Below are 25,783 nucleotides of genomic sequence, written 5' to 3' on the forward strand. Positions count from 1 at the left end.
GGAACTTCCTCACTCTGGGGTAGACAGCCTGTGGCAGGTGGGACCTTTCCCACGTCCTCCCAGATGAGGAGACTGAAGCTCCTGATTTCTCTGCGGCTCAGGCAGAAGAGTGGCTAAGGAGAGCTGTGTTGTCGGCAGGGCTTCGGAAGCACACACCCACCCCTCTCGGGGGCACAAAAATGGTAAGGCATGGAGCCTATCAGGTCAGTGGCGCAAAGGCCACCTCCAAGTCCTCTGAATGGGTCTGGCTGGGTCCCGTCTTCCCTGTCATGCAGACACCAGACCCGAACCCCATTCATACCCTAGAACATTGCAGGGGCCGGGGAAATAGATGCTTGGAGGCAATGGCATTGTAATAAAGACACTGCTTTTATTTAGTTTGATATGTTTCTATACAGAATGCAGAAAACACATCTTAAAATCATATAGAAGGAAATAAAAACATGTCAGTGGTTGGTGAACAGCTGAATATGAGATTGGTTCTGTCTCACAGAGTCCACCGGCCATCGCCAGCCCGGTGCTCAGGGGACGAGGCTGCCTGCAAGGGCATTGTTGCTGTTGTTATTCTGTTCACTGCCCCATCGCCTCCAGTTGCTATGGCAACAGGCCATTCCGGGCCAGCCACGTCTCTGCATGGCAGTGCCTGATGGTGGGGTTGCTAGGGGCAACGGAGCTGTTTGGAAGGCCTTTCAAAGCCCTCACCTGGAACACTGGGAATTGTTTCTTTTTTGACGAGGTCATCAAAAATACTCTCACCGGGTCAGACCCCACTTGTGCTCCTGACTCGGGGGCAATGGGGAAGCTCTGGCTTGGATCAGGGCTGGGAGGCACGAGACCCAGTCACCAGAGGTCCACTGAGCCCTCATCCACAGGCTCCCCCCCCCCCCAACAGGGGCCCTGCTCATTGGAGTACCCCACCAAGGGCTGGGCAGGGGAGAGAGGCTGGGCCCTGTGGGGAAAGGCAGAGGGGGAACGCCCTCCTGAGAAGGGCAGGCTGGAGACCCCCTCCTCTCTGACCAGCCCCCCCCACCCCGAGGCAGCACACGCAAATCCTCTGCGAAACAGTCGATATGGCTTAGAAGTGGCTGCTCAGTGTGCAAAGGGAGCCTGGGTCCACCCACCAGCCCTCGATAGCAGAAGGGATACATTATTGCAAAAGGCATTCCTCCCTAAAAGGTACCCAAAATAACTCCTAGACATCACGAAAAGTCATGCTCAAAATGGTTTCTTCCAAAGGAGGAGAATCAAAGCAGAGTGGGCACCCCTGAGTCACGGGACAGAGATGCAGATGGACGGACGGACGTTCTGCTAAAAAAGGCAAAAGAAGCCCAGTGTAATTTGAGAATTTAAACCGTTATGAAAAGAAGGGGGGAAAAAAAATCAAAATGAGCAAAGCCGTCAGTTCCATGGAATCAACACTAAGAGCTCGTACAAACTGCTGTAAGCATCACCATTTTTAATCTTTTTTTTTAATAAAACAATTTGAGGCTGTATAAAAACTTTAGTAAAAAATTAGCTTTGAGAGCCCACAGATTTTTACTATGAACTATTGCTGGCACTCCTCACCCGCCACCAGACCTTTCCCAGCCCAAGGCCCGGGACTGCAGTGCCAGAGAAGAGGGGTGGGGTGGGTCAGGGCGGGGCTGTGGACTGTTGGGACAAAGCGGCCAAGGTCAAGTGAGGAAAGAGCATCACATGACATAAAAATATTGCATCTTCACCAAAATGTCCCCCACTGAGTGTTTCAAAAACCATGATATTCCTTTCAGGAGGGGAAAAAAAACACACAGAAGAAGGTAAAAGAAAGTATGTTGATGTGGTCGAGTCCCTCGACCTCCCCAGCCACCCCACGAGCAGCCGGCCCACCCTGGAGCACCTAGGTTGGGGGCCACGGCCACCACTGCCTCTTGGAGTCCCTTTTCCATGGAAATGAAGACCCCTTGGTGGTGGGCCACTAGCGTGCATGGGGGGGGGGGGTGGATGTCCACGGCCAAGAGGCCCCTCGAGCTTCCGGCCCCTGGCAAGAGCGGGAGAGCAAGCCCAGCACCAGGACCCCGGCCCCAGGGCCACAGCCGGGAGGCCCCCAGTCAGGCTCTGCACTATCAGAGCCACCAAGTTTACATAGTGTGAAAAAATAGGATTCCTTTGATAAAAAATACTGTCCCTTGGTCTTCTCTTAAGTTTGAAACACCCTGGGAGCTTATTTTTAGCAAAGCAATTTCCCATACCCACCCAAAAATTATACATACAAGTTTAGGTAAACAGCAGATTAAATGTAAAAACTTAACCTTAACTTCTGAAAGTCCTTTGAATTTAATCTTTAGCTACTGTTTTCCATGTTACATCCTGCAGCTAGACACACGTGAATAGAAAAAACAGTACAGTTAGTGTTAAAGGCAAAACGCAGAGCGCCGGGAGGCCACCCAGCACCGCCTGCGAGTTCATTCACGGCTCCTCGCTCCCTCCGTCTACCTCTACTCCAAACAGCGCTTTCAGAGCCAGCCATCAAAACCGCAGCAAAGAATTTTCTATGAACAAACAAAAAGCTGTTAGGCAAAAAATAAAAGTAAAAATGTCCCCAAAGTCTCTCCAGCTGCTTTGGGGTTTTGGAGGACCAGAGAGGGCGGGCTCGGCCGGGCCTCGTGCGGGTCAGTGTGTGCTAGGTCAGGTGTCGGCTCCCAGTGGGCGATGGTCTGCAGGCCACCGGTCTCCACAGACAACACCGTGTTGTCTCCAGGGCCCTGCCCTACCCCTGCCTCCACCCAGGCGCTTGTGGGTTAAGGGGGCACGTAGGGAGGGGGCGACCGGTACGGGGTCATGTTCTTGGGACGGGAGCCCTTGCCCTCCATGGGGGCCGTGAAGGGTGGGGGGGGCTGGTAGGGAGGCGCGTTGGGATCCTCATCCCGCAGGGGCGTGTACTCTCCCACGGTGTCCTGGTTCAGAGGAGTGGTCTCGGGCACGCTCTGGTTGGGGTACTCAGGAGGGGGGAGAGGGGCTTTCTCCTCCTGCAGGATAAGTGGCATGCTGGAGGAGGGTGGGGGCTTGGAGTCATCCAGCTCGTCTGCAAAGATGATAGGCACCCCCTTCTTGATGAAGGTGGCCTGGTCCTCGAGCGTGAGCTTGCCCTTCCGCTTCTTGCGGTAGCAGATCATGGCAATGATGCCGGCGATGAGCAGGATGGCCGCGACCACCACGGCCGGGATGACCGTGTGCAGGTAAACGTCATCCTCGCTGCTCTTCTCGGGGTCCCTGTCCGGCACGTCCGTGGGTGGCGCCTCCGAGGGCACCCTCCTGGGCGGTGCCGCAGGGATAAACTGCAGATGCCGGCAGCTGCCCGAGCCTGTCACGGCGATGCTCGTGGCCTTGAAGTCAGGCTCCAAGGCGTTGGAGAAGGCGGCCCGAGGCTTCCCGTCATCCTCCGCGATCCTCCGGCTCAGGCCCACGATCTGCTCCTTGGGGCAGGGTTCCAGGGGCAGTGTGTTGTTAGTCCACTCCACCACGATGGAGCCCCGGGTGATATTCTGCAGGGTGATGGTGCTGCAGTTGCGGTCCCCGAAGGCAAAGGCCAGCTTCTTCACCAGGGCGATCTTCCTGTGGATGTCATTCACCACGGGGGCGGGGTCACCCACAAACTTGGCCTTGAACCGTGCGGGAGCCCTGTCCCCTTGAGGGCGCTTGTGGACGTGGATCTCGAAGGCATCCACAGCGGACAGGCCCCCCTTGTCCGTGGCGTGCATGAAGTACTCGTGCTTGCCCACGTGGCTGCTGTCGGGCAGGCCATACATGAGCTGGCTGTTGCTGTTGAACTGCACCCACGACTTCTCACCTACCAGCTGCTGCTCGCGAAGCTTCAGGGTCAGCTTCAGCTTATCAGTGGTGGTGTCCTCGTTGTCATAGAAGGTGTCCGACGGGATCTTCACCTCGAAGTAGGTGCCCACCCAGGCATCCACCCTGTCAATGTGGTTCTTCAGCTCTGGCCGCTGGTTGGGTTCTCCTCCACGGGGAACCCCACTTGTGGTGGTGCGGATGCGAGTAGGCGGGGAGGCGGTTTCCAGTCTGGTGATGGGAGCTTTGGTGGTGACCCGCGGCACCGGTCGGGGTGTCCGTGGCTTTTTGGTCGGCCTTCGAGTTGTGGTGGTGGAGGAGTCAGTAGAAGGCGTGGCTGGTTTTGGTGTGGATACGCGTGGCTTCTTGGTGGTAGTCGTGGGAGGGGTGGCGACGGCCGTGGGCTCCACGTAGCCAGGAATGGTCATTGTTGGGCGGATCTGGCCAGGAACTGTGGTGCCGGCTTCTGACACCCGAGTGGGCTGGATGGGGCCTAGGGTCGGGGTCTGAATAATGGCACCTCGAGTCCGAATGGTGACCGTGGGCTTTCCAGGAACAGGATCTCTGACTGGAGGAGCCATGGTCTCTGTTGGAGGAGCAATGGCTGGAGACGTGGGGGTAGGCACGATCCTGGATGGTGGCTCCTGGATGGCCGTGGTTGGAGGCCCAATGGCAGTGACAGGTGTGGGGGTGGCATGGATCTGCCTCCGGATGCGTTTGGGGAGAGGGGGCTTCTTGTTGGCGATATGCCAACCCACCACAGGGTAGCCAAGCTGGGCGGACATAGCGCCCTCCCTGGCGGGGGCCTCCACACCACGGATATCAGGCACATTGTTCTGATTCAGGGAGCAGCCCAGCTTCCAAGAGAGCAGGGCCCCGTTCTCTACCACCTTTTTCGCATTGCCTGGGCCAGCCATGAAGGCTGACATGTCAAACAGCCTATTGTTCACCACAGGCACCAGCTTCATGTTGGGAAGCTCCACTTCGGAGAAGCTCCGCATCCTGTGCAGGAGCTCAATCCTCTGCTTTGGGGTCATCTTGGTGAGGTCAGCGTCCAGAATGACCGTCAGGACAGTCACAGGCTCGTCGGCAGCACAGGCAGAGGACAGCACCTCAGCAGGGTCTGGGGACGCCGCCCGCACAGACTGCAGCTCGCTGTGGTCCTCAGGGTAGACCTCGATAGAGAACACGCTGGAGGTCTGGGGGACGTGGCTCCCGTTGGCCCCCAGCCGCGTGGCACTCACTGAAATGTAATGCACGCCCTTATCGGTGTCCAGAGGGAGGCCCTCCAGGGTGTGGCTCTGCGGGTCCCAGTGCAGCCAGGACGGCAAGGCCTCTTTCCCCGCGGCTGACACCTGAAAGAGACACCAGTGTGAGTTCAGTGGTACTGTCGATGCATAAGCTGACAGTGATCACAACAGTTCCTCCCCGGCCTAGCCTGAACCGTGCGACAGGCTGAAGGTGTAACACAGAATGTCTGTTGGGGGAACCAACTCCTCTCCTGGAGCTCTCATTCACCTGTCATGAAAGACTGGGGCTGTCAGACAGGCTAGCGTGGAAGGCAAATGACTGCCCAAGGCCACACTACGGGGAGACGGCAGCAGTGGCACTCAAACACATATCTCGTCCCAGAGAACTGATGCCATGGAGCTCAAAATGTTGCGGGTTTCCACAACAGAGATATACCCTGCCACCTGCTCACCCACTTGGCCTGCGGAGTCGGGCCCAAGTGTCTCAACCCTCAGCACTCCTTTCCAACCCTGTCTCAGCCTTCTCCCTGCCCTCTGCAGACATCACAGTTTTGCTGGAGTTGTATGCCCTTCCTGCCCGGAAGTGGAAATGCACACGACCCTGGGTGCAAGGGACAACTCAATGTCCCCAGACGCCTCACTTACAACTACCATGTCAGTGGGACATACATTCAAGTACAGTGGGACACATTTGGGGAGCAAATACAGTTAGCTATATCTAATGTCTTAATTACCCCGGCTTTTCAAACCTCAAGAAAAACTGCCAACACCCAGGGTGGGGAACTGGAAACTACTCTAGAAGAGTGTTCATCAGAGTCCAAGGAGCTCTGGTCTAAGGGAGAGTTCTTTAGTCAACTAAGTTTGGGAAATATACAGAGCCCACCTCTGTCCTTGGGAGAGCTGGGCCCAGAAGCAGGCCTAAGGAGCTCACCCCCATAATCCACCGAACAGCACCTCCCAGGTGCTCCTATTTTAGGGTAGAAGTCCTTTTCCGCAGGGACATAACTGGTAATAATTAAGGTACCCAAAGGAATGCTGCCAGAGAAACTTCTACCATCAACTGACAAGAGGGAAACAAGGCTTGTCTCTTGCCCAGGTCCTATCCATGACTACTCTCACCTCTGGGAAACACCTATTCTTGCCCGCAACACAAGAAAGGTGGCACCACTCTCCGGTCTAATGAAAGGCACTCTCAGCTCCACGGTCCTGTCCCATCAAGCCCAGAGCCAACACTGGCCGACAAACGGCACGTCTTACTGCCAGCCTCAGCCCAGGGATGGCCCTGCACAGCCATCTAGTGCACAGACACTAAAATGTTTCTCTGCCCGCAGCAGGAAGGCCAGAGCCATGCCTGCTGGGCTCCCTAGAGGCTCTGGTTCCTCAGGATTCCTCTTGCCAAAAGCCAGGCACCTGTCATTCCATTAATCTCACCAGAGACTAGATACTCCCCTATAAACAGATTCCCCACCTCCAGCAAAACCCACGAGAAGACATCTGACATTATTAGAAGTTACTGTTACTGGAGCTGTCCTTTAGTGACTGCTCTGAGCCACTGAGATCACAGAGGGTCTGTGAAGAGCTTCCTCTGCGACATCACAGCGCCTGAGGTGCTCCACCGTCTACTTAAGGCACCACGAAGAACCCGTCCTGTCAGTCACCATCTACTGCAAATGCCGCCAACATCAGAAATGGTAAAATATCTGTAAACATGGGTGTCTCCAAATTCATGAAAAACACTAAATATATTTTTCCTTTAAAATCTTTTTTAGCTACAAAAATAATACTTATTTCAAATGTTTTGGTTACAAGCCTATGCTTTAAATTTTTTCAGTTCAGTTATGTTAAATATGAAAACTGTCACATCCACATATAAACATGTAAAGCAAAGGCTAAATGCTCTCATTTTGCAAAAAACAGGAAGCAAAGCTGTAAGGGCCAAATGGAATAGTCATGGAACCATGAAATGTTTTACAACGGTGGGGAATGGCTTGGGGTCCTGAGAGGCGGGCAGTAGGTGAGCCAGGGTGTAGCCAGGTTTCCAGCCACCTAAGTATGTTTCCTCACCGCACTCCATCCCAATGGCCACCACCAGGATGACAGCACACCCAGCAGAGGGAGGGCCTAGAATGGAGAGCTCCAGGTGAAGTCATCCCGTGGGACATTCCTGAGTAGCCAGGCCCTGTTCCCTCCGCACAGATGAGTAAGTAGTCCCAGTGCTTTTCCAAGTCTCACCAGCTACACAAGGGCACTTTATAACAGAGAACACCGAGAAGGGCCCCGCCTCCTCAAGCTTCCCAGCCTGGCTCAATTCCTATTCTGCTGACCCCAACAGCCACAGCTTTGCTGCCAGACATTTCCTAAGGACTAAGCCCAAGCCGCTCTCTGGCCAAGGCTCCCACACGGCCACCCTCGGAAGACATACACCTACTTTAACTATGCCAAGTAACATTATTACATGTTAATAACATGTAACAGCCTCTCCAACCTACACTTCTGCCTTTCCTTCTGCAGATCCGGGCTCCTCAGGATTCCGGAGTGTAGGCCATGCCCTGCCCCACAACAGGTGTCTGACCCGGATCTATAAACCTGAAGCAGACAGTCCCCAGGGTCTTGAGGACTCCTCAGACAGGAAGGAAAGGTACCAACCCAAAAGTTCTAACATCCATGCATCTCTGAGCATGCTGGTATTGGGAACGTCAGGCCCAGACAGCAGTTTAAGTGGCAGTGATTCGCTTCAATAAAGGGCCACAGGAAGCAAAACAAATACGAGCTCTACAAGGAACCTAGCCGAGTCCCAAGCAAGCTGGTGTCTCTGCATTTTCAAGGCCATTTGGGGAAAGCCCCTGACCTGGGAAGCCTGAACATGCCTAAGGGGCTGGCAGTGTCCGCAGTCCCTGACGGATTCCACTAACAGTCCCTCCCTCCTGAGGGCGCTCAGCTGAGCGGCTGCTAACTGCAGCACCTGCTCTGCCCCGTCAAAGCGGGAGCCCCTCTGCCCACGGGAACTCCACACACCTTCCCAAGCCTCCAAAACTCCCAGGCTCTAGAATGCTTTTCCTCTCAGGGCCTAAGGGTGAAGCAGGATATGAAAGTTCCTCCGGAAAGAGATGCCCCCTCGACAAGCCAGGACTCATAGTTCCCTGTAACAACAGCAGACGCGACAGGAAGCCCCATCTCCGGGAGTCCTTGGCTGAATCCCGGTTCCAGGCAGGCTGGGGCTTGACCCAACCTCAGCCCCGGTTTCTCATCTGTAAAAAGGGGAAACGATGACCTCCCTGTACAATCACAGGGCCAGGCACAGGCTGCTGGATTCTCTGGGGGTGCTGATTCCCCGCTCACGTCTGGGCTGAGAGGAGCACCCAGTATGCATTGTGAGGCCGCTGCAGCAACAGCTGGACAGCCCACCCCCCAGGCCTCCTTCTGGCCCTGGACCCAGCACACACTGGGGCCCTCTCTCCCTGGTCATCCCCCAAAGCAGAAGCTCAAAGCATCAAAGGGAAGTGGGGAGGCCACAGGAAGGGAAAGCCAGGACTCTACAGGGAAACAAGTCCCTGGGACCTGTCTGCCAGCAGTGGATGAAAACCCTGAGGGGCCTGGGGGAGGAGAGAACTTGTTGCAGGGGCAAACCAAAAACCAGCATTCACCTCTTCGTTCTCAAACAGATGTGCTCTATCCCGGCACGTTTGCACATGAGATTCAGACTATCCTTGGGGGTCTCTGGGTCAAATAAAGATTTCTGCCCTAGCTATACCACCCACAACTAACCCTTAATGGCAGGAATGACAGGCAAGAGGCAGGAATCAGAGCTTTGTGTGAAGCGCTCATCAGCACCAGTACGTGTGTTTGAGTGACAGGCTGGTCCAGGTCAGGGGACTCCCCCAGGGTTTCAGATCACTCAGCCTTCCATCACCAAACACCAACACGACCTTGGAATTGGGGGAGGCAAGGCCTGCTGACCTCATAAAGCAGCCACCTTGGAAGGAAGCCTTCAGGCTGTCAGTGGAAACACCTATAGGAGGCAGAAACTGCAGGAAGAAGGCTGATTTAAGATCATAGGCTCTAGCTCACAGGCTCACATAGAGTCAGAAATCTTTCCAATTTCAGCAACCCTCAGAGAAGACATGCTTCTGAGATAGAAGGCAAGCCCACCACTGAAGAAAACAAGATCTCCAACTGCCCCACACCGTTTTAGAAATCTTGGTCCATAAAAGTACATCCAAAAACTAAGAATCAGGGGCGCCTGGGTAGCGCAGTCGTTAAAGCGTCTGCCTTCGGCTCAGGGCGTGATCCCGGTGTTTTGGGATCGAGCCCCACATCGGGCTCCTCCGCTATGAGCCTGCTTCTTCCTCTCCCACTCCCCCTGCTGTGTTCCCTCTCTCGCTGGCTGTCTCTGTCAAATAAATAAATAAAATCTTTAAAAACAAACAAACAAACAAAAAAACTAAGAATCAAAACCACAAAGCTTGGGCAGACCCACATGGAGCTCCAAAGACTACCCACCCGGCAATGCCCACAACGAATCACCATGACCAACGACTGGGGAACTGCCAAGTGTGAAGGTTTGGGTCACTCTTTCGTCTATATTAGCAGAAACTAGTAACTGACTCCCAGTTCAGTTCTGGGGCATTCTCTCCAACTGCCTCACTGCCGCCCTCTCTCTCACACAGTAGAACGTAGTAAACACCGGTTTGATAAAGATATAGCACCTGTTCCAAACACCATGCAACCCAAGCAACATGTCTCACCGCAAATCAGATTCTAAGCCTGGACAGAGAGCAAATGGACAGAGGAGCTTCCAGTACTTAATCCCTCATCAAAAAGCAAGTTTCCAGTACCAAAACCAGATAAAGCCACCACCAAAAAAGAGAACCACAGGCCAGTATCTCTGATGAACATGGATGTAAAAATTCTCAACAAAACACTAGCCAACTGAATCCAACAATACATTAAAAAAAATCGTTCACCAGGATCAAGTGGGATTTGTTCCTGGGATGCAAAGGTGGTTCAATATTAGCAAATTAATCAATGTGATATGTCACATCAGTAAGAGAGAGGATAAAAATCATATGATCACTTCAACAGATGCAAAAAGCATTCGACAAAGTACAACATACATTCATGATAAAAACCTCAACAAAGTTGGTCTAGAGAGAACATACCTCAACACAATAAAGGCCGTATATGAAAAATCCACAGCTTACATCATACTCAATGGGGAAAAACTGAGTTTGGCCCCAAAGGTCCGGAACAAGACAAAGATGTCATTCTCACCACTTTCATTTAACACAGTACTGGAAGTCATAGCCACAGCAATTAGACAACAAAAAGGAAATAAAAGGCATCCAAATTGGTAAGGAAGAAGTAAAATTTTCACTACTGCAGATGACATGATACTATATATAGAAAAGACTCCACCAAAAAACTACTAGAACTGATAAGTGAATTCAGTAAAGTTGCCGGATACAAAACCAATGTACAGACATCTGTTGCATTCCTATATGCTAATAATGAAGCAGCAGAAAGAGAAATTAAGACAACAATCCCACTTACAACTGTACCAAAAATAATAAAATATCTAGGAATAAACTCAATCAAAGAGGTGAAAGACCTGTACTCTGAAAACTATAAAACACTGATGAGGCACCTGGATGGCTCAGTCAGTTAAGCGTCTGCCTTCGGCTCAGGTCATGATTCCAGGGTCCTGGGATCGAGCCCCACATCGGGCTCCCTGCTCAGTGGGAAACCTGCTTCTCCGTCTCCCACTCCCCCTGCTTGTGTTCCCTCTCTCACTGTCTCTCTCTCCCTCTCTCTGTCAAATAAATAAATAAATAAATAAATAAATAAATAAATAAATAAATCTTTATAAATAAATAAATGAAAAAAAAGAAACACTGATGAAAGAAACTAAGATAACAAAAAGAAATGGAAAGACAGTCCATGCTCATGGATTGGAAGAATAAATATGGTTAAAATGTCTATACTACCAAAAAGAATCTACAGATTTAATGCAATCCCTATCAAAATACCAACTGCATTTTTCACAGAATTAGAACAAACAATCCTAAAATTTGTATGGAACCACATAAGACCCTGAATAGCCAAAGCAACCTTGAAAAAGAAAAACAAAATTGGAGGTATCACAATTCCAGTCTTTAAGTTATATTACAAAGCTGTAGTAATCAAAATAGTATGGTACTGGCACAAAAAAAGAGACATACAGATCAATGGAACAGAAAACCCAGAAATAAACCCACAGTTATATGGTCAGTTAATCTTCAACACAGAAAGAAAGAATATCCAATGGAAAAAAGACGGTCTCTTCAACAAATGGTGTTAGGAAAACTGGTCAGCTACATGCAAAAGAATGAAATTAGACCACTTTCTTACACATACACAAAAATACACTCAAAATAGATTAAAGGCCTAAATGTGAGACCTGAAACCATAAAAACCCTAGAAGAGAGCACAGGCAGTACTTTATGACATTGGCCATAGCTACATTTTTCTAGATAGATCTCCCGAGGCAAGGGGAAAAAAAGCAAAAATAAACTATTGGGACTACAATCAAAATGAAAAGTTTCTACACAGTGAAGGAAACAATAAAATGAAAAAGCAACCTACTGAATGGGAGAAGATATTTGCAAATGACATATCCATTAGTATCCAAAATACATAAAAAACTTATACAACACAACACCCAAAACACAAAGAATCCAATTAAAAATTGGGAGAGGGACAAGCAGACTCCACACTGAGTATGGAGTCTGACACAGGGCTCGATCCCATGACCCTGCAGTCATGACCTGAGTCCAAATCAAGAGTCAGCCACTTAACTAACTGAGCCACCTAGGTGCCCCTCAGTGGTCCATTTCAAAGTGGCACAGACTGCTGCCCTGGGATACCCCACCGCTTAGGCCTCTAGCAGCCTTCCCTGGCAAAGTCCCTGCCATCCCTCAGACCTGGTTACTGACTCCTGACCTTTCGGTTCCCCACTCCTCAGCCAAGTTGCAAAGCTGGCCCAACCTGGAGCCATCTATGGCTGAGTATCATACGCAACACCCTAGAGGCACTGACACATGAGGTAATCAAGGCATCCTCTGCGCAGGCCTACTATGTGCTCTCCTCTGCCTAGGGAGAGAGGAAATTGTCCCTCTGATGGAGTCTGAGCCTCCAGTCCAGTTTCAGAGCCCCCATGGTGCAGACTCACATCCGGGTGATCCTATATCTGGGCCCTGGACTATGACAATGACACAAATCTACTCTGTGGCAAAGCTCAGCTTCTGTAAATGACACACACGGACAGTCACATGACTAGGCTGCAGGAAGATGGCACAGGTCAACTGGAAGAGCCTCTGGTTTGAGATCAAAGAGCCGAAACTCCATCCCCACATAAGATGAGGAACCATGGTGGAAGTGGGTACAAGAGGCCTTTGCTTTGCTGAGTAAAGCAGAGCCATACCCACGAGAGACGAGCTTTGGTAGACATGCAAGCCTCAAACCAGCACACGGCTCTTGCCACAAAGGCCAAGGCCACAGGATCACATTCTGAACACAACTCGTCCAGTCCAGCCAGTGCCCTTCAGGTCTGAGTTAGGAATCATTTTACCTGATGTTAACTGTTCTCATCTAAAAACAAAAATTAATCTTTTTTCCCCCGAAAAGGACAGCTTAGCATAGTTACAGCCATTAATAAAAATCCTCAGAATTAGTCAGTCCCCCAATTCCAAAGTCATCTATTTTTACTTTTGTCATGCTCCTTCAGCCCTTGTCCATAAATTTTTCTTTTTTAAATACAGAAGTCAAGTCTACACCTCAGTAAGTATTTGAGTTGATGTGTCTAGGCAAATGTCATTCTTACAACCCACCCTCAAAGATGCCTTCCCTCGCCAACCCGCATTTCCCGGTGTGCTGTGTTCACAAGGGGTCCATTCAGAGCCAGGGAACACCCACTCGAGGCAGGAAGAAACTGCAGTTCATCTCATGCAGGCGGGGTTGCCACAAAGCTCTCAAGCATCCAAAGAAACGGTCCTTTCATGAGTTCCCCTTCCTGGCCAAAAAGAGTACCCATTGTTCTCAGGGGAACAATTGGGGGCCCACGCCAGCAGCTGAGAGCACAGTCCCAGGAAGGGCTGCTCCCAGTCTGCCGACATCTTGGGCTGAGGGTAAGTCCACATTGTATCCAGGCTAGGAGGATAAGGGGAAGTGGGAATGAAAAGCCAACCTGCGGGCTCTACCAAAATGAGACATCTGAAGGGGCAGCCAATCATTTCATGAGATGTAATGATGTCTCTCCTGACCACCCTAGAAAGGAGGGATAAGAATGTCTCCAGGCACATAATCACCTTCCTCAGCCAGTTCCTCGCTCACTCAAGTCAGAGGAGAGGCATCTGCAGGGAGCTGGAGCCACTCCTGAGGGAGGCAAGAGTCAAGATGGGTAACTTATACTGTGGCCAACTTGGGACAGCGATGATCTAGCCAACAAAGGCCAAGCTGGCTTCTGTGGGACCCATCCACACAAACTCTGACAAGGAGGGAGGGTGCTCTAGGGTCCCAAGGCATCTGTGAGGGCAAAGGACAGCTGACCTGGGGTGAGCTTTACATACAGGTATCCAGTCTGGTCCAAGGGAGCACATGCAAGGACCACCTGCTTTAGAGTGTTCTAAGGCTGCAGGAGAGAATGGAGTACTGGGACACAAGTCTCTCCAGAAGGTCATGCTGGCCCCTGGGCCTGGAGGTATCCCACAGCCCCCGCTGGCATCATCAGGTCAACAGAATCCATCTGGGAGTTAAGCTGGTGTCGATAACAGCAAATCCATTCTCGAGGCAGAGCCAGAGAACAGCAGGGGAAGTAACAGCCGCTGGGCAAGCTGCAACTGAACAAGGGCTGTCCGGACACCAAAAAAGGGTGTCAGGCGTGAGGCAGAGCAGAGGGTCCAGGACCTCAGGGCTACCCCCTCCAGGCAGGTGGATCCCCTCTTCTCTTATTTCCTTGTGGCCTGGTGTATAAAGTACAGGGAAGCCCTTGCTTTGGGAAGCTGATGTTACCTGATGGGCACATGTGGCTCATGCAAAGCAATACACCCTCTGCCACTGTGAGTCCCAGACTTGCCACGACCTGAAATAGCGTAACCACAAAGGTTCGAGGCACGCAGGTCAAACAAGGCTTGGTTAGGTGGCCAGGGCAGCTCACTTAGAATGAGACTCACTTTTCTATCCCTTCAATAGACTACTGATTGCTTAGTCTGTTGCAAACACTGACTTATTCCATCACCTATCCCCCATGCACATCCCCTGACCAGTCACAGCAAGAAGGACAACCACACTATCAAATCTCATCTGATCTCAGGAGAGGACCATGCTCTGCCTGTGAATCCTCATTAGGCAACTTGGCCCTGTCCAAAATGGCCAGAAGACCAACGCTCACCCAGGACCTAGGCTGAAGAAAGTGTGTGCCAGATGCCAGGGTGGACCCTGAGCTTGGCATGTCCGTGGGTCAAGAAAGAGGCTAGTATGGCTGGGACATGATATGCAAAGGGAAAGAGGAGAGAGAGGAGGCCAGAGGCCAGATCACATGGGCCTTGATCCTAAGTGCAGCTCAGTACTGGTTGGGGGAAGGGGAGGTGTTAGCAGATTCAAGCTTTACGAAGATAAGAATGTCTCTTGCCTCAGTGTGGAAAACAGACTGGGGTCAAGAACAGAGGGAAGCGGGATGCCAGGGTGGCTCAGCTGGTTAAGCATCTGCCTTCAGCTCAGATAATGATCCCAGGGTCCTGGGATCGAGTCCCATGTTGGGCTCCTTGCTCAGCAGGGAGCCTGCTTCTCCCTCTGCCTGCCACTCCCCCTGCTTGTGTGCGCTCTGACAAATAAATAAATAAAACCTTAAAAAAAAAAAAAAAGAACAGAAGGAGGCAGCCTGGGAAGAGGCAAATAAGTGGTAGCTTGGATGATAGTAGTAGTTGTGATGGATACCTTTGGAAGTCCTCATGGATGACCATGAGGAAAAAACTCAAGCTACAGTGAATAAAAAAAGGTGGGTGTAGGGGTGCCTAGGTGGCGCAGTCAGTTGAGCATCTGACTCTTGGTTTTGGCTCAGGTCATGATCTCAGGGTGATGAGATCAAGCCCCGTGTCAGGCTCTACCGTCAGCAGGAGTCTGCTTGGGATTCTCTCTCCTCTCCCTCTGTCCCTGCTCTCTCTCTAAAATAAATAAATAAATCTTAAAAAAAAAAAAAAGTAGGTCTAAAAAGATGTCCAGTATGGGGGCGCCTGGGTGGCTCAATTGGTACAGCATCCGACTCTTTTCTTTTTTTAAGATTTTATTTATTCACTTGACAGAGAGAGACAGCACAAGCAGGGGGAGCAGCAGGCAGAGGGAGAGGGAGAAGCAGGTTCCCCGCTGAGCAGGGAGCTCTGATGCGGGGCTTGATCCCAGGACCCCAGGATCACAACCTGAGCCAAAAGCAGATGCCCAACCAACTGAGCCACTCAGGCACCCCAGACTCTAAATAAATCTTAAAAAAAAAAAAAAAATTACTCTATAACCCAGTAATTACACTACTAGGTATTTATCCAAAGAGTACAGACACAGATTCAAAGGGGCACATGTACCCCAATGTTTATAGCAGCAATGTCCACAACAGCCAAAATATGGAAAGAGCCCAGAAGTCCATCAACAGATGAACGGATAAAGAAGATGTGGTACATATCTACAATGGAATATTACTCAGTCATCAAAAAGAATGAAATCTTGCCATTTGCAACAACATGGATGGAACTAGACGTTATTATGCTAAGTGAAATAAGTCAGAGAAAGACAACTATCATATAATTTCACTCATATGTGGAATTTAAGAAACAAAACAGGTGAACACAGGGGAAGAGAAGGAAAAATAAAATAAGACGAAATCAGAGAGGGAGACAAACCGTAAGAGACTCTTAACTATAGGAAATAAACTGAGGGTTGCTGGAGGGGAGGCGGATGGGGGGATGGGGTAACTGGGTGATGGGTATTAAGGAAGTCACGTGATGTGATGAGTACTGGGTGTCATATGCAACTGATGAATCACTAAACTCTACCTGTGAAACTAATAATATACTATATGTCAATTGATTTTAAATATATAAAAAACAAAAACAAAATTAAAAAAAATACATGGCCAGTATGATTCCAGGTCTAAGATGTCTGTGTGTGTGTGTGTGAGATGGACAGCTCCTCATGAACACAGAAAATGACAGAAGAGTTCACTCTGAGTGGTAGGAACTACAAGAGATTTTTCTCTCTCCCTTTTCTACAACACACATTTATATATCATTATTACAAAGAGAAAAAAAACCCAACTCTTTTTATATAAAGATTTATTAATCTGTTTTACATCTAGGGAAACCGAAGATCCAGATATGAAGTCACGCTTTCTGATCTGATTTCCCACCCCATACAACCCTGATGGTAAGACCGTCTGGGACACAGTCACACATTTTCATCTGTTTTTCTACAGGCTGATCAGCTACTAAATGGTCTGCTTTCTACAGATAAATGTGCTCACATAAAATCCTGTTTTCCCAGTAAAATCTCTTTACTCCCCTGGTGAATAAGCCTGTTAAATATTTCTCTGCCAGATACAGCAAATACCCAGCTCACTGTATTGATTCAAGGCAGCTCTCGTCAAAACTAATCTGTGTAAAACATTCCAGTGACCACCGGAACAAGGGCAACCACTACAGGGTTTGGATATTCAGAAGATCAAATGTGAAGGTGGACAAGGACTGTACTTCCAAAACTGCCACTCTTCTTTTCCTAATGGTCAGACTAGCATCTGGCTTGCTGGGGCATTACAAAGATGACATGGAAAACTTCGCAAACTAGAATGAGCTCTGTGGAACTAAGCCAGGATCTGAGATCAGAAAGCCACCCTGAGAACAAGCCATGACCTAAAGAGAAGGGGGCCACCAGGGAAAATGAGGGGAGCACAGGGAAGATGCAGGTAAGGAGTGGGTCCACCCAGATTCAAGGGAAAGCGGCAGAGATCCACATCTCAGTGGGAAGAGTGGCATAGCGTTTGTGACCATGTCTAATGTAGATGCCTGGGGCTTGTGGGTCAGAGGGGAGAAAGTTGGTAAGGACCCACCAGAGGCTGCATGTGCTTTGACCAACGAGTACAATGACGTGTTGCTGTACAAGTTACTAAGCCAGGCCTTAAGAGACTGGCAGCTTCCACTTCCTGTTTCTTGGAATACCCACTCTTGGAACCCAGCTAATTGCTGTGAGGAAATCCAAGCAGCCCATGGAAGGGTCTACACGGAGAGGAACCAACGACCCTGACCAACAGCCCCGGCTAAGCTCCCTGTCAACAGTAGCACCAACTTGTTAGCCATGAATGAGCCATTTACAGAAGTGGACCCTCTGGCCCCAGATGAGCCACTATGTGAAGCAGAAATGAGGTTTCTGATGAGCTCTGACTTCCTGAATTCCTGGGCACAAAATTGTGAGCAAAACAAACCAGGAGTTTTAAACCACTAACTTCTGGCAGTTTAAACACACCAACAGATAACCAGAACACTATGTGTTTGCAGAAGTCTAAAGGCAAACGAGAGGGGCTCCTGGGTGTCTCAGTTGGTGAAGCGTCTGCCTTCGGCTCAGGTCATGATCCCAGGGTCCTGGGATGGAGCCCTGATGCATCGGGCTCCCTGCTCGGCGGGGAGCCTGCTTTTCCCTCTGCCTGCTGCTCCCCCTGCTTGTACTCTCTTCTCTGACAAATAAATGAAGTCTTTAAAAAAAAAAAAGAAAAATGGGTTCTTTAAAAAAATAAAAATTAAAAAAATAAAGGCAAAAGAGATATAAAAACTACCATCACAAAGTACAAATCTTGGGATATTTTTGGTTCATTTTCAAGCCACACCTCTAGGGGAAGAATGCTATAGGACAACTAGGCCAAGAGCCAAACGTGGCCTACCACCTGTTTTTGTAAGTCCTATGAGCTAAAAACGGTTTTTGCATTTTCAAATGATTGAGAGAAAAAAAAATCGAAAGAATATCTTTTGACATGTGAATATTACATGAAATTCAAATTTTAGTTTTAGCGTCCATAAGTAAAGTTTTATTGGAACGTGCTCATGCCCATTCATTTACACATTATCTATGGCTACTTTTGTACTATACTGGCAGGGCTGAGGAGCTGCAATAGAAACCACATGGCCTGCAAGGCCTAAAATATTTACTATCTGGCCCTCTAAGAAAAAGAGTTGACTTCTGCTCTAAGAGATGTTCATAACTTGAGGGATATACCCAACCCATCATGTGGCCACTGTGCAAACTCACTCAGGATCCAGGGGAAATTCCAAGGACCCACAACCCCAGACAAAGGGATGGTACTTCTTGACACAAAAGCTTCCTATTTCACCTGATTTCCATCTTGGGCCAGCCAAGACACTCTTCTATCACATGGGTCTCTGATCCCCTTGTTCTCTGGACTGCTTCCCCAAAGGAGATGGGGCAAGGCTGAAGTCTGGGTACTAATACCAGTTCTTAGGTGATCAAATACGTTAGTAAACATACAACACCAAATGAGAGCAAGACTCCTATATTTACTCATACCTTATTTTATAAAAACAGGTTCAAATCATTTCAAAGTTCTGTATTTCTTGGGTTTAATGCCATGGTTAATGAAAGAAGACCTTTTCCTACACATAAGCCCTTCCATCAAATCCTACCCCAATGACCATGAAATTTTCCAAACCACAGATGTAAAGGCTTTTTAATGGTAACACCTTCAAAAACGGGAGCAAGAATAAAAGTTTAGGATGCTATTTGGAGATATCTGGGGACCCGCCCCCTGTGAGTATCAGTAGTTGTCCCTCTCTATGGTAACTGCACAGGTCCTGGAAGAACTGAGCTCAGAATTACTGGAACTTAGAATGGAAAACTAAAAAAACAAAAACAAAAAACAACTAAAACCAAAATGCAGATGAGGATTCTTCCTCATTTATATAAGCTTTATATCCAGTCTCACCTTGATGAGTTCTCCACTGGAGGCAATTAAATCCGTTGGAATGGTCACTCGAAATGAGCGCCCAACGACAGCCGTGCCATCAGGAATGCCCACCACTGTGGGAACAGCCTCGTGAAGGTCTGAGAGCACTGAGTGCATGGACGCCTCAAGCTGGTTCTCCCAGTCCCTGCCAGCCTCTGAAGGCCAATGGGACTGAGCCATGGCCACAGAAAGCAGAAGGAGAAAGGTCCTCCCCCACATGGGGAGCAGCAGCGAAAGGCCCGCAGACATCCTCATCCCAGCCTGGATCTGCTCAAGCCGACAGTCTCACTAAGAAAGGAGGCAAGTGACCTGGTCCCAGAGCTGGGTCCTCACCCTCTGCACACCTGCTCCATCCCAGGGCCTGAAAAAGAAGAGAGTAGACTCAGACTTTAGCAAACCCCATGGTTTCCAAGTTATACACAGGCAGTTACTACCCCCTAAGTGTTGAAAAAAACATCTACCCTGAGTTGGATCAAGTCTCACCCTGTGCTGTCCAGTACAGAGGCACCAGCTACATGTGGCCATTAAGCACTGGAAATGTGGCTAGCCCATTAAGGGCAAAATACACACCAAATTTTGAAAAGTTAGCATAAGAAAGGAACGTACAATGTCTCCTTAATACTTTTAAAATATTGATTACATACTGAAATGATATTATTTTGGATATAAAATATATTATTAAATAAAATGTTAAGTAAACAATACATATTAATAAATGATAAATAAAGAAATGTGTTAAATAAAATATATTACTAGAATTAATTCCTCCTTCTTATTTTTATTTTTTCACGTGGCTACCAGGAAATATTGAATCACATGTGTGGCTCACATTATTTTGCTGTTGGGCAGGGCTGCTCTAGGCCTAACTCCCAATTTATAGCAAACACAGGAGTCATGAAGACACAATCAGACAAATCTAGAATGTGGGACCTTCTACAAGATAACTGGCCTGGTCTGTCCAAATGCTGACACCCCTAAACACAAGGGGGCTGTTCTAGATTTAGAAACAGCAACCAGATGTACTGTGTGCATCTTGACTGGATATGGATTTACTTAGAACAAAAAACAAAAAACTAAAAAAACTTTAAGAAACAAAAAACTCATAAGCCCAGCTTCAAAAGGAGTAATTGGGGAATTTTATCACTGGGGTGGAGACTGGATTTACTGTTAATTTTCTTAGGTGAGATGACAGCAGTGTGGTTCTATAAGAGGCTATCCTTAATTTTGAAGGATTTAGGGATAAAGTATCAGAAATCTCTGCAATTTACTTTGCAATATTTCAAGGGGAAAAATTTTTCTTCTGTATAGAGAGATCAAACAATGTGGCTAATGTAACAATTATTAAGTCTTAAAACAATGCTTCTGGGGCGCCTGGGTGGTTGGTTAAGCACCGGTTAAGTGTCCAACTCTTGATTTCAGCACAGGTTATGATCTCAGGGTTGTTAGATCGAGCCCTCCAACTGGCTCCATGCTGGGCATGGAGACTGCTTAAGATCCTCTTTCTCCTTCTCCCTCTGCCTCTCCCCCCCGCCCCCCGCAAAAAAAAACCCAAAAAAAACAATGCTTTTGAAGAGACTAAAAGACCAAGTATTTGCACAGACAAGTTCAGCAACTGCCCACTCCTCACAGCCCAAGCACTAATCACAGGACTGGTTTATTAAGCCCATATTTGCAAACTCAGTGCCAGTGAACAAAACTTATTTGGCCTTTCTTGCTCCCCACCCCCAAAAAAGAGATTAGAACGCTGCACATTGTCCCTCATACCCCTGACTTGCTTCAGTAGGCAGCTCAGGACAGTTGCCGCAAGGCTGACAGCCACCCAGATGCATTGTGGGACTTGCCTGGTATCCTCAAGGTGACCAGAGTCATCATAAGCAATTTACCATTCTAAAAAAGAAGTAAGCCCTGCCCTGAGCCAAGCTGCTGAGGGGCCACATGATATTTTTTTTGACTGGGGTAATGCAAAGTAAATAATATTGCTGAAAAAAACAAGGTCACTCAAGTGGGCAGTGTACTGTTAAGTCAATGCAAATCCAAGCCAATTCCAACAGGGTTGGGTTTTTTTTTTCTTTTGCTATTGATTTTGCCATTCCTGTTCCTACTTTGTTTTTGAACTAAAATTCATGAGACAGTCAAAACCCAAGTAAAATAATTTTGAAGGTTCGGAGTCCTAGCTTACTAAACAAAGACTTATCATAAAGCTACTATATTTATTTATTTATATTTTTAAAGATTTTATTTATTTATTTGACAGAGATAGAGACAGCCAGCGAGAGAGGGAACACAAGCAGGGGGAGTGGGAGAGGAAGAAGCAGGCTCCCAGCAGAGGAGCCTGACATGGGGCTCGATCCCACAACGTCGGGATCACGCCCTGGGCCGAAGGCAGACGCTTAACCGCTGTGCCACCCAGGCGCCCCTTAAAGCTATTATATTTAAAGCAGCATTGCAGTGGTACAGTAGAAGTGGGCTGTGGAACCAAAAGGAGAGCCCAAAATGAGCTTGCAAAGGAGCTGTTCAAAGGCACCAGGACCAGTGGCCATCTATGTAGAAAATCAAATCCAATTAGGGTCCTCCTAACTTCTCCATCATAAATAAGATAACTCCCAGGTGGATTAGATATACAAATGTAAAAAGCAGAACTTTAAAATTTTTATTATTATTTTTTAAGATTTTTATTTATTTGTCAGAGAGAGAGAGAGAGCATAAGCAGGGGGAGTGGCAGGCAGAGGGAGAAGAAGACTCCCCGCCGAGCAGGGAGCCCAATGCGGGACTTGATCCCAGGACCCAAGATGATGAGTTGAGTTGAAGGCAGACGCTTAACTGATCGAGCCACCCAGGTGTTCCTGATTTATACGTATTTTTCTATGAAAATAACCTCATAAACAGCAGTTACACCTAGCCCTATTTTTTTAAAGATTTTATTTATTTATTTGACAGAGAGAGAGAGAGCACAAGCAGGGAGAGGGGCAGAAGGAGAGGGAGAAGCAGGCTCCCTGCTGAGCAGGGAGCCAGATGTGGAACTCCATCCCAGGACCCTGGGATCATGACCTGAGCTGAGGGCAGATGCTTAACTGATTGAGCCACCCAGGCATCCCAAAATTTCAGAATATAGTAGAATGTCAGGATAACAAAGGATTTCATTTAACGAGACATCAAAAATAAAGCCTAAAAGAAAAAAACTGGACTTCCACGTCTAAGAAGATGAGGTAGATGTATTTTTCCCCTAGATTCCCACTGAACACAACAAAAAACCCTAGACATCGTATATCAACATGAGACTCTAAGAAGTCAAGGGAAGAAGGCAGATGAGTGAGGCACCTCCGGACTCAAGGAAAGACACAGTGGTGAGTTCCCTGGGTTTTCTTTTTTAAGATTTTATTTATTTATTTGACAGAGAGAAAGAGAGAGGGGGAACACAAGCAGGGGGAGTGGGAGAGGAAGAAGCAGGGAGCCCGATGCGGGGCTTGATCCCAGGACCCTGGGATCATAACCTGAGCCGAAGGCAGATGCTTAACGACTGAGCCACCCAGGCGCCCCTAGGTTTTCTTTTTGCCTCAAACATCCCAGATTTGAAGCTGAAGACGCTGGCAACCCAGAAATGCCAACAGATGACACAAAAGAGAGTCCCAACAAAAGTCTGCTCTCTTTAGCCAAAGGAGCAGGAAGGGGGTAGCCTAGCAAGACAGAAAACATTAAGACAATAACAGCTCTACTCTAGCCAAACATCACAGAAAAAACTATGTCCCCACTCCTACCCATGCCAGCAAAGGCCAAATGGAGAGCCTTAGACTTCCACCCTCCTGAGGCTGTAACAAGGCTCCCTGATATCCCCACTGGGAGCTGGGACTTTTACCTCCACCAGCCAGGAACAATGCACCTCCATGCCTACTCCTCTAGTCCCTCAGTGTCAGTGGAAACCAAGCCTAGATTTCTATGCCCATCTGAGCAGTAACCAGGAGTATCTCCCACTACCTGTGGGTCTGGTGTCAGAGGAAAACTGGTGTCAGAGGGTTTACCACTGCTCAATGGTAAAGAGGCCTAGGGAACTAGAATTCCCACTCCTACCCAGCAGTTAACAAGGACATCACCAGCCTTCAGGTGTCAAAAAAGGATGAATGGGGCAAACAAACAAAAAAATTGGGCTCTTAGGGGCGCCTGGGTGGCTCAGTCGTTAAGCGTCTGCCTTCGGCTCAGGGCCTGATCCCAGGATCCTGGGATTGAGCCCCGCATCGGGCTCCCTGCTTGGTAAGGAGCCTGCTTCTCCCTCTCCCACTCCCCCTGCTTGTGTTCCCTCTCTTGCTGGCTGTATCTCTCTCTGTCAAATAAATAAACAAAAAATCTTAAAAAAAAAAAAAATCGGGCTCTTAAATAGAACAAACTGGTAGTTGCCAGAGGGGAAGTGGGTGGGGGGTGGGTGAAATAGATAAAGGTGATTAAGAGGTACAAACATGGGGCCCCCTGGGTGGCTCAGCCGTTAAGCCTCCAACTCTTGATTTCTGCTCAGGTCATGATCTCAGCATCCTGAGATCAAGCCCTGAATTGGGGCTCCACTCTCTACTTCTCCCTCTGCCCCACCCCCTGCTCGCACTGCTCTCTCTCTCTCAAATAAACAAGTAAATCTTCAAAAAAAAAAAAGAGAGATACAAACTTCCAGTTATAAAACAAGAATCACTATATTGTCCATCTGAAACTAACAGAATACTGTATGTTAATTATCCTTCAATTAAAATAAAGGCTGAGTAAGGAACCTGGACTTCTATCTCTACTTCCCGGTAATCAGGCAGTACCTTCCTCCCCACCCCCTGCCAGAGTATCAGAAAAAGCCAGGTAAGGGGCGCCTGGGTGGCACAGCGGTTAAGCGTCTGCCTTCGGCTCAGGGCGTGATCCCGGCGTTGTGGGATCGAGCCCCACATCAGGCTCCTCTGCTATGAGCCTGCTTCTTTCTCTCCCACTCCCCCTGCTTGTGTTCCCTCTCTCGCTGGCTGTCTCTATCTCTGTCGAATAAATAAATAAAATTAAAAAAAAAAAAAAGAAAGAAAGAAAAAGAAAAAGCCAGGTAAAACAGAACCAGAGTTTCAGAACAAAATACAAAACTGTTCAGGTTTCAATCAAAAATCACTCATGAGGGGTGCCTGGGTGGCTCAGTTGGTTAGACATTTGACTCCTGGTTTCAGCTCAGGTCATCATCTCAGGGTTGTGGGATTGAACTCCACATCAGGCTCTGTGCTGGGCGTGGAGCCTGCTTGGGGTTCTCTCTACCTCTCCCTCTGCCCACCGCCCCGCTCAGAACCAGGAAGATCTCGAACTGAATTTAAAGAACAATCAATAGATGCCAATACCGAGATGACAAGGATAGGTGAAAAGTAAAAGAACAGAAAAAGATACAACATGCACACGTTAATGAAGAGAAAGCAAGACAGGCTCTATCAATATCAGATCAAGTAGACTTCAGAGCAAAGACAATTACCAGAGACAGAGGAAAATTATAAAATGATAAAAGGATCAAAGCTACCAAGAATAACAATCCTAAGTGTACATGTACCAAACAACAAAGCAATAAAATTTGTGAAGCAAAAACTGACAGAATTGAAAAAAAAATAAACAAATCCACAATTCTAGCTGGAAACTTCAACACCACACTCTCAACAACTGAGAGCAACTAGAAAGAAAATCAGCAAGTATACAAAAGAATTCAAAAATATCATCAATCAACATGATCTGGTCAACATTTAGACAGCCTCCACCTGACAAGAGCAGAACACGCATTCTTTTCAAATGCCCATGGAACATATATCCAGAAAAACCATGTCTAGGGCCATAAATCAAACCCTGAAAAACTTAAAAGAAATGAAATAACACTGAATGTGTTCTCTAACCACAATGGAATCAAACTAGAAATCAGTAACAGAGGGACAATAGGAAAATCTCCAAACACTCAACTATGCAACATACTTCTAAATAATCCTTGGGTCAGAGAGGAAGTATCAATGGAAATAAAAAATAATACTGAACTGAATGAAGATAAAAATACATTTGTGGGGTATGTTAAAATTTGTGGAACACAGCTAAAGCAGTGCTTAGAGATGAACTTATAGCACTAAATCCACCAGAAAAAAAGGAAAAATCTCAAAACAAGAATCTCATGCTCCCACCAAAATAACCTTAAAAAAAAAAAGGCAGAATAAACCAAAAGCAAGCACAAGGAAAGAAAGAATAAAGAGCAGAAATCAATGAAATTGAAAACAAAAATAGGAAAATCAATTTTAAAAAAAACTTGATTCTTTGAAAAGATTAGTAAAATTGACAAATCTCTAGTAAGACTGACAAAGAAAAAAGACACTAATTACCAATATCAGCAATCAAACAGGATATCACTATAGATCCAGATATCAAAAACTAATGAGGGGCTGGCTCAGTTGGCAGATCATGTAATCTTGATCTCAGGGTCCTGAGTTCGAGTCCCACATTGGCTGGAGAGATTACTTAAAAAAAAAAAAAAGATAATAAAAAAGCTTTGGGGCTCCTGGGTGGCTCAGTAGGTTAAGCATCTGCCTTTGGCTTGAGTCGTGATCCCAGAGTCCTGCAATCGAGCTCCACATCGGGTCCCTGCTCAGTGGAGAGTCTGCTTCTCCCTCTCCCTGTGCTCCTCCCCCAGCTCTCTCTCACTCTTGCTCTTTCTCAA

The 25,783-nt window shown here is 48.0% G+C and overlaps 1 protein-coding gene across 7 annotated transcripts in view; it reads right to left on the reverse strand.

Annotated features, from left to right (window-relative positions):
* Positions 1–350: 350 nt before the first annotated feature.
* The window catches only part of DAG1 (dystroglycan 1), a 68,074-nt gene continuing 42,641 nt past the window's right edge, over positions 351–25,783 (reverse strand). For all 7 annotated transcript variants that reach the window (XM_045778386.2, XM_045778385.2, XM_045778387.2 and 4 more), the window contains 2 exons: positions 19,081–19,462; positions 351–5,180 (listed from right to left, as the gene is read on the reverse strand). In XM_045778386.2, the coding sequence (XP_045634342.1) occupies positions 2,778–5,180; positions 19,081–19,356 (2,679 nt within the window). In that variant the 5' untranslated portion in view covers positions 19,357–19,462 and the 3' untranslated portion in view covers positions 351–2,777. The remainder of the gene's footprint in view (positions 5,181–19,080; positions 19,463–25,783) is intronic.

Source organism: Ursus americanus, chromosome 14, assembly GCF_024610735.1.
Source record: "Ursus americanus isolate L20-20 chromosome 14, mUrsAme1.1.p, whole genome shotgun sequence".
NCBI lineage: Eukaryota > Metazoa > Chordata > Mammalia > Carnivora > Ursidae > Ursus > Ursus americanus.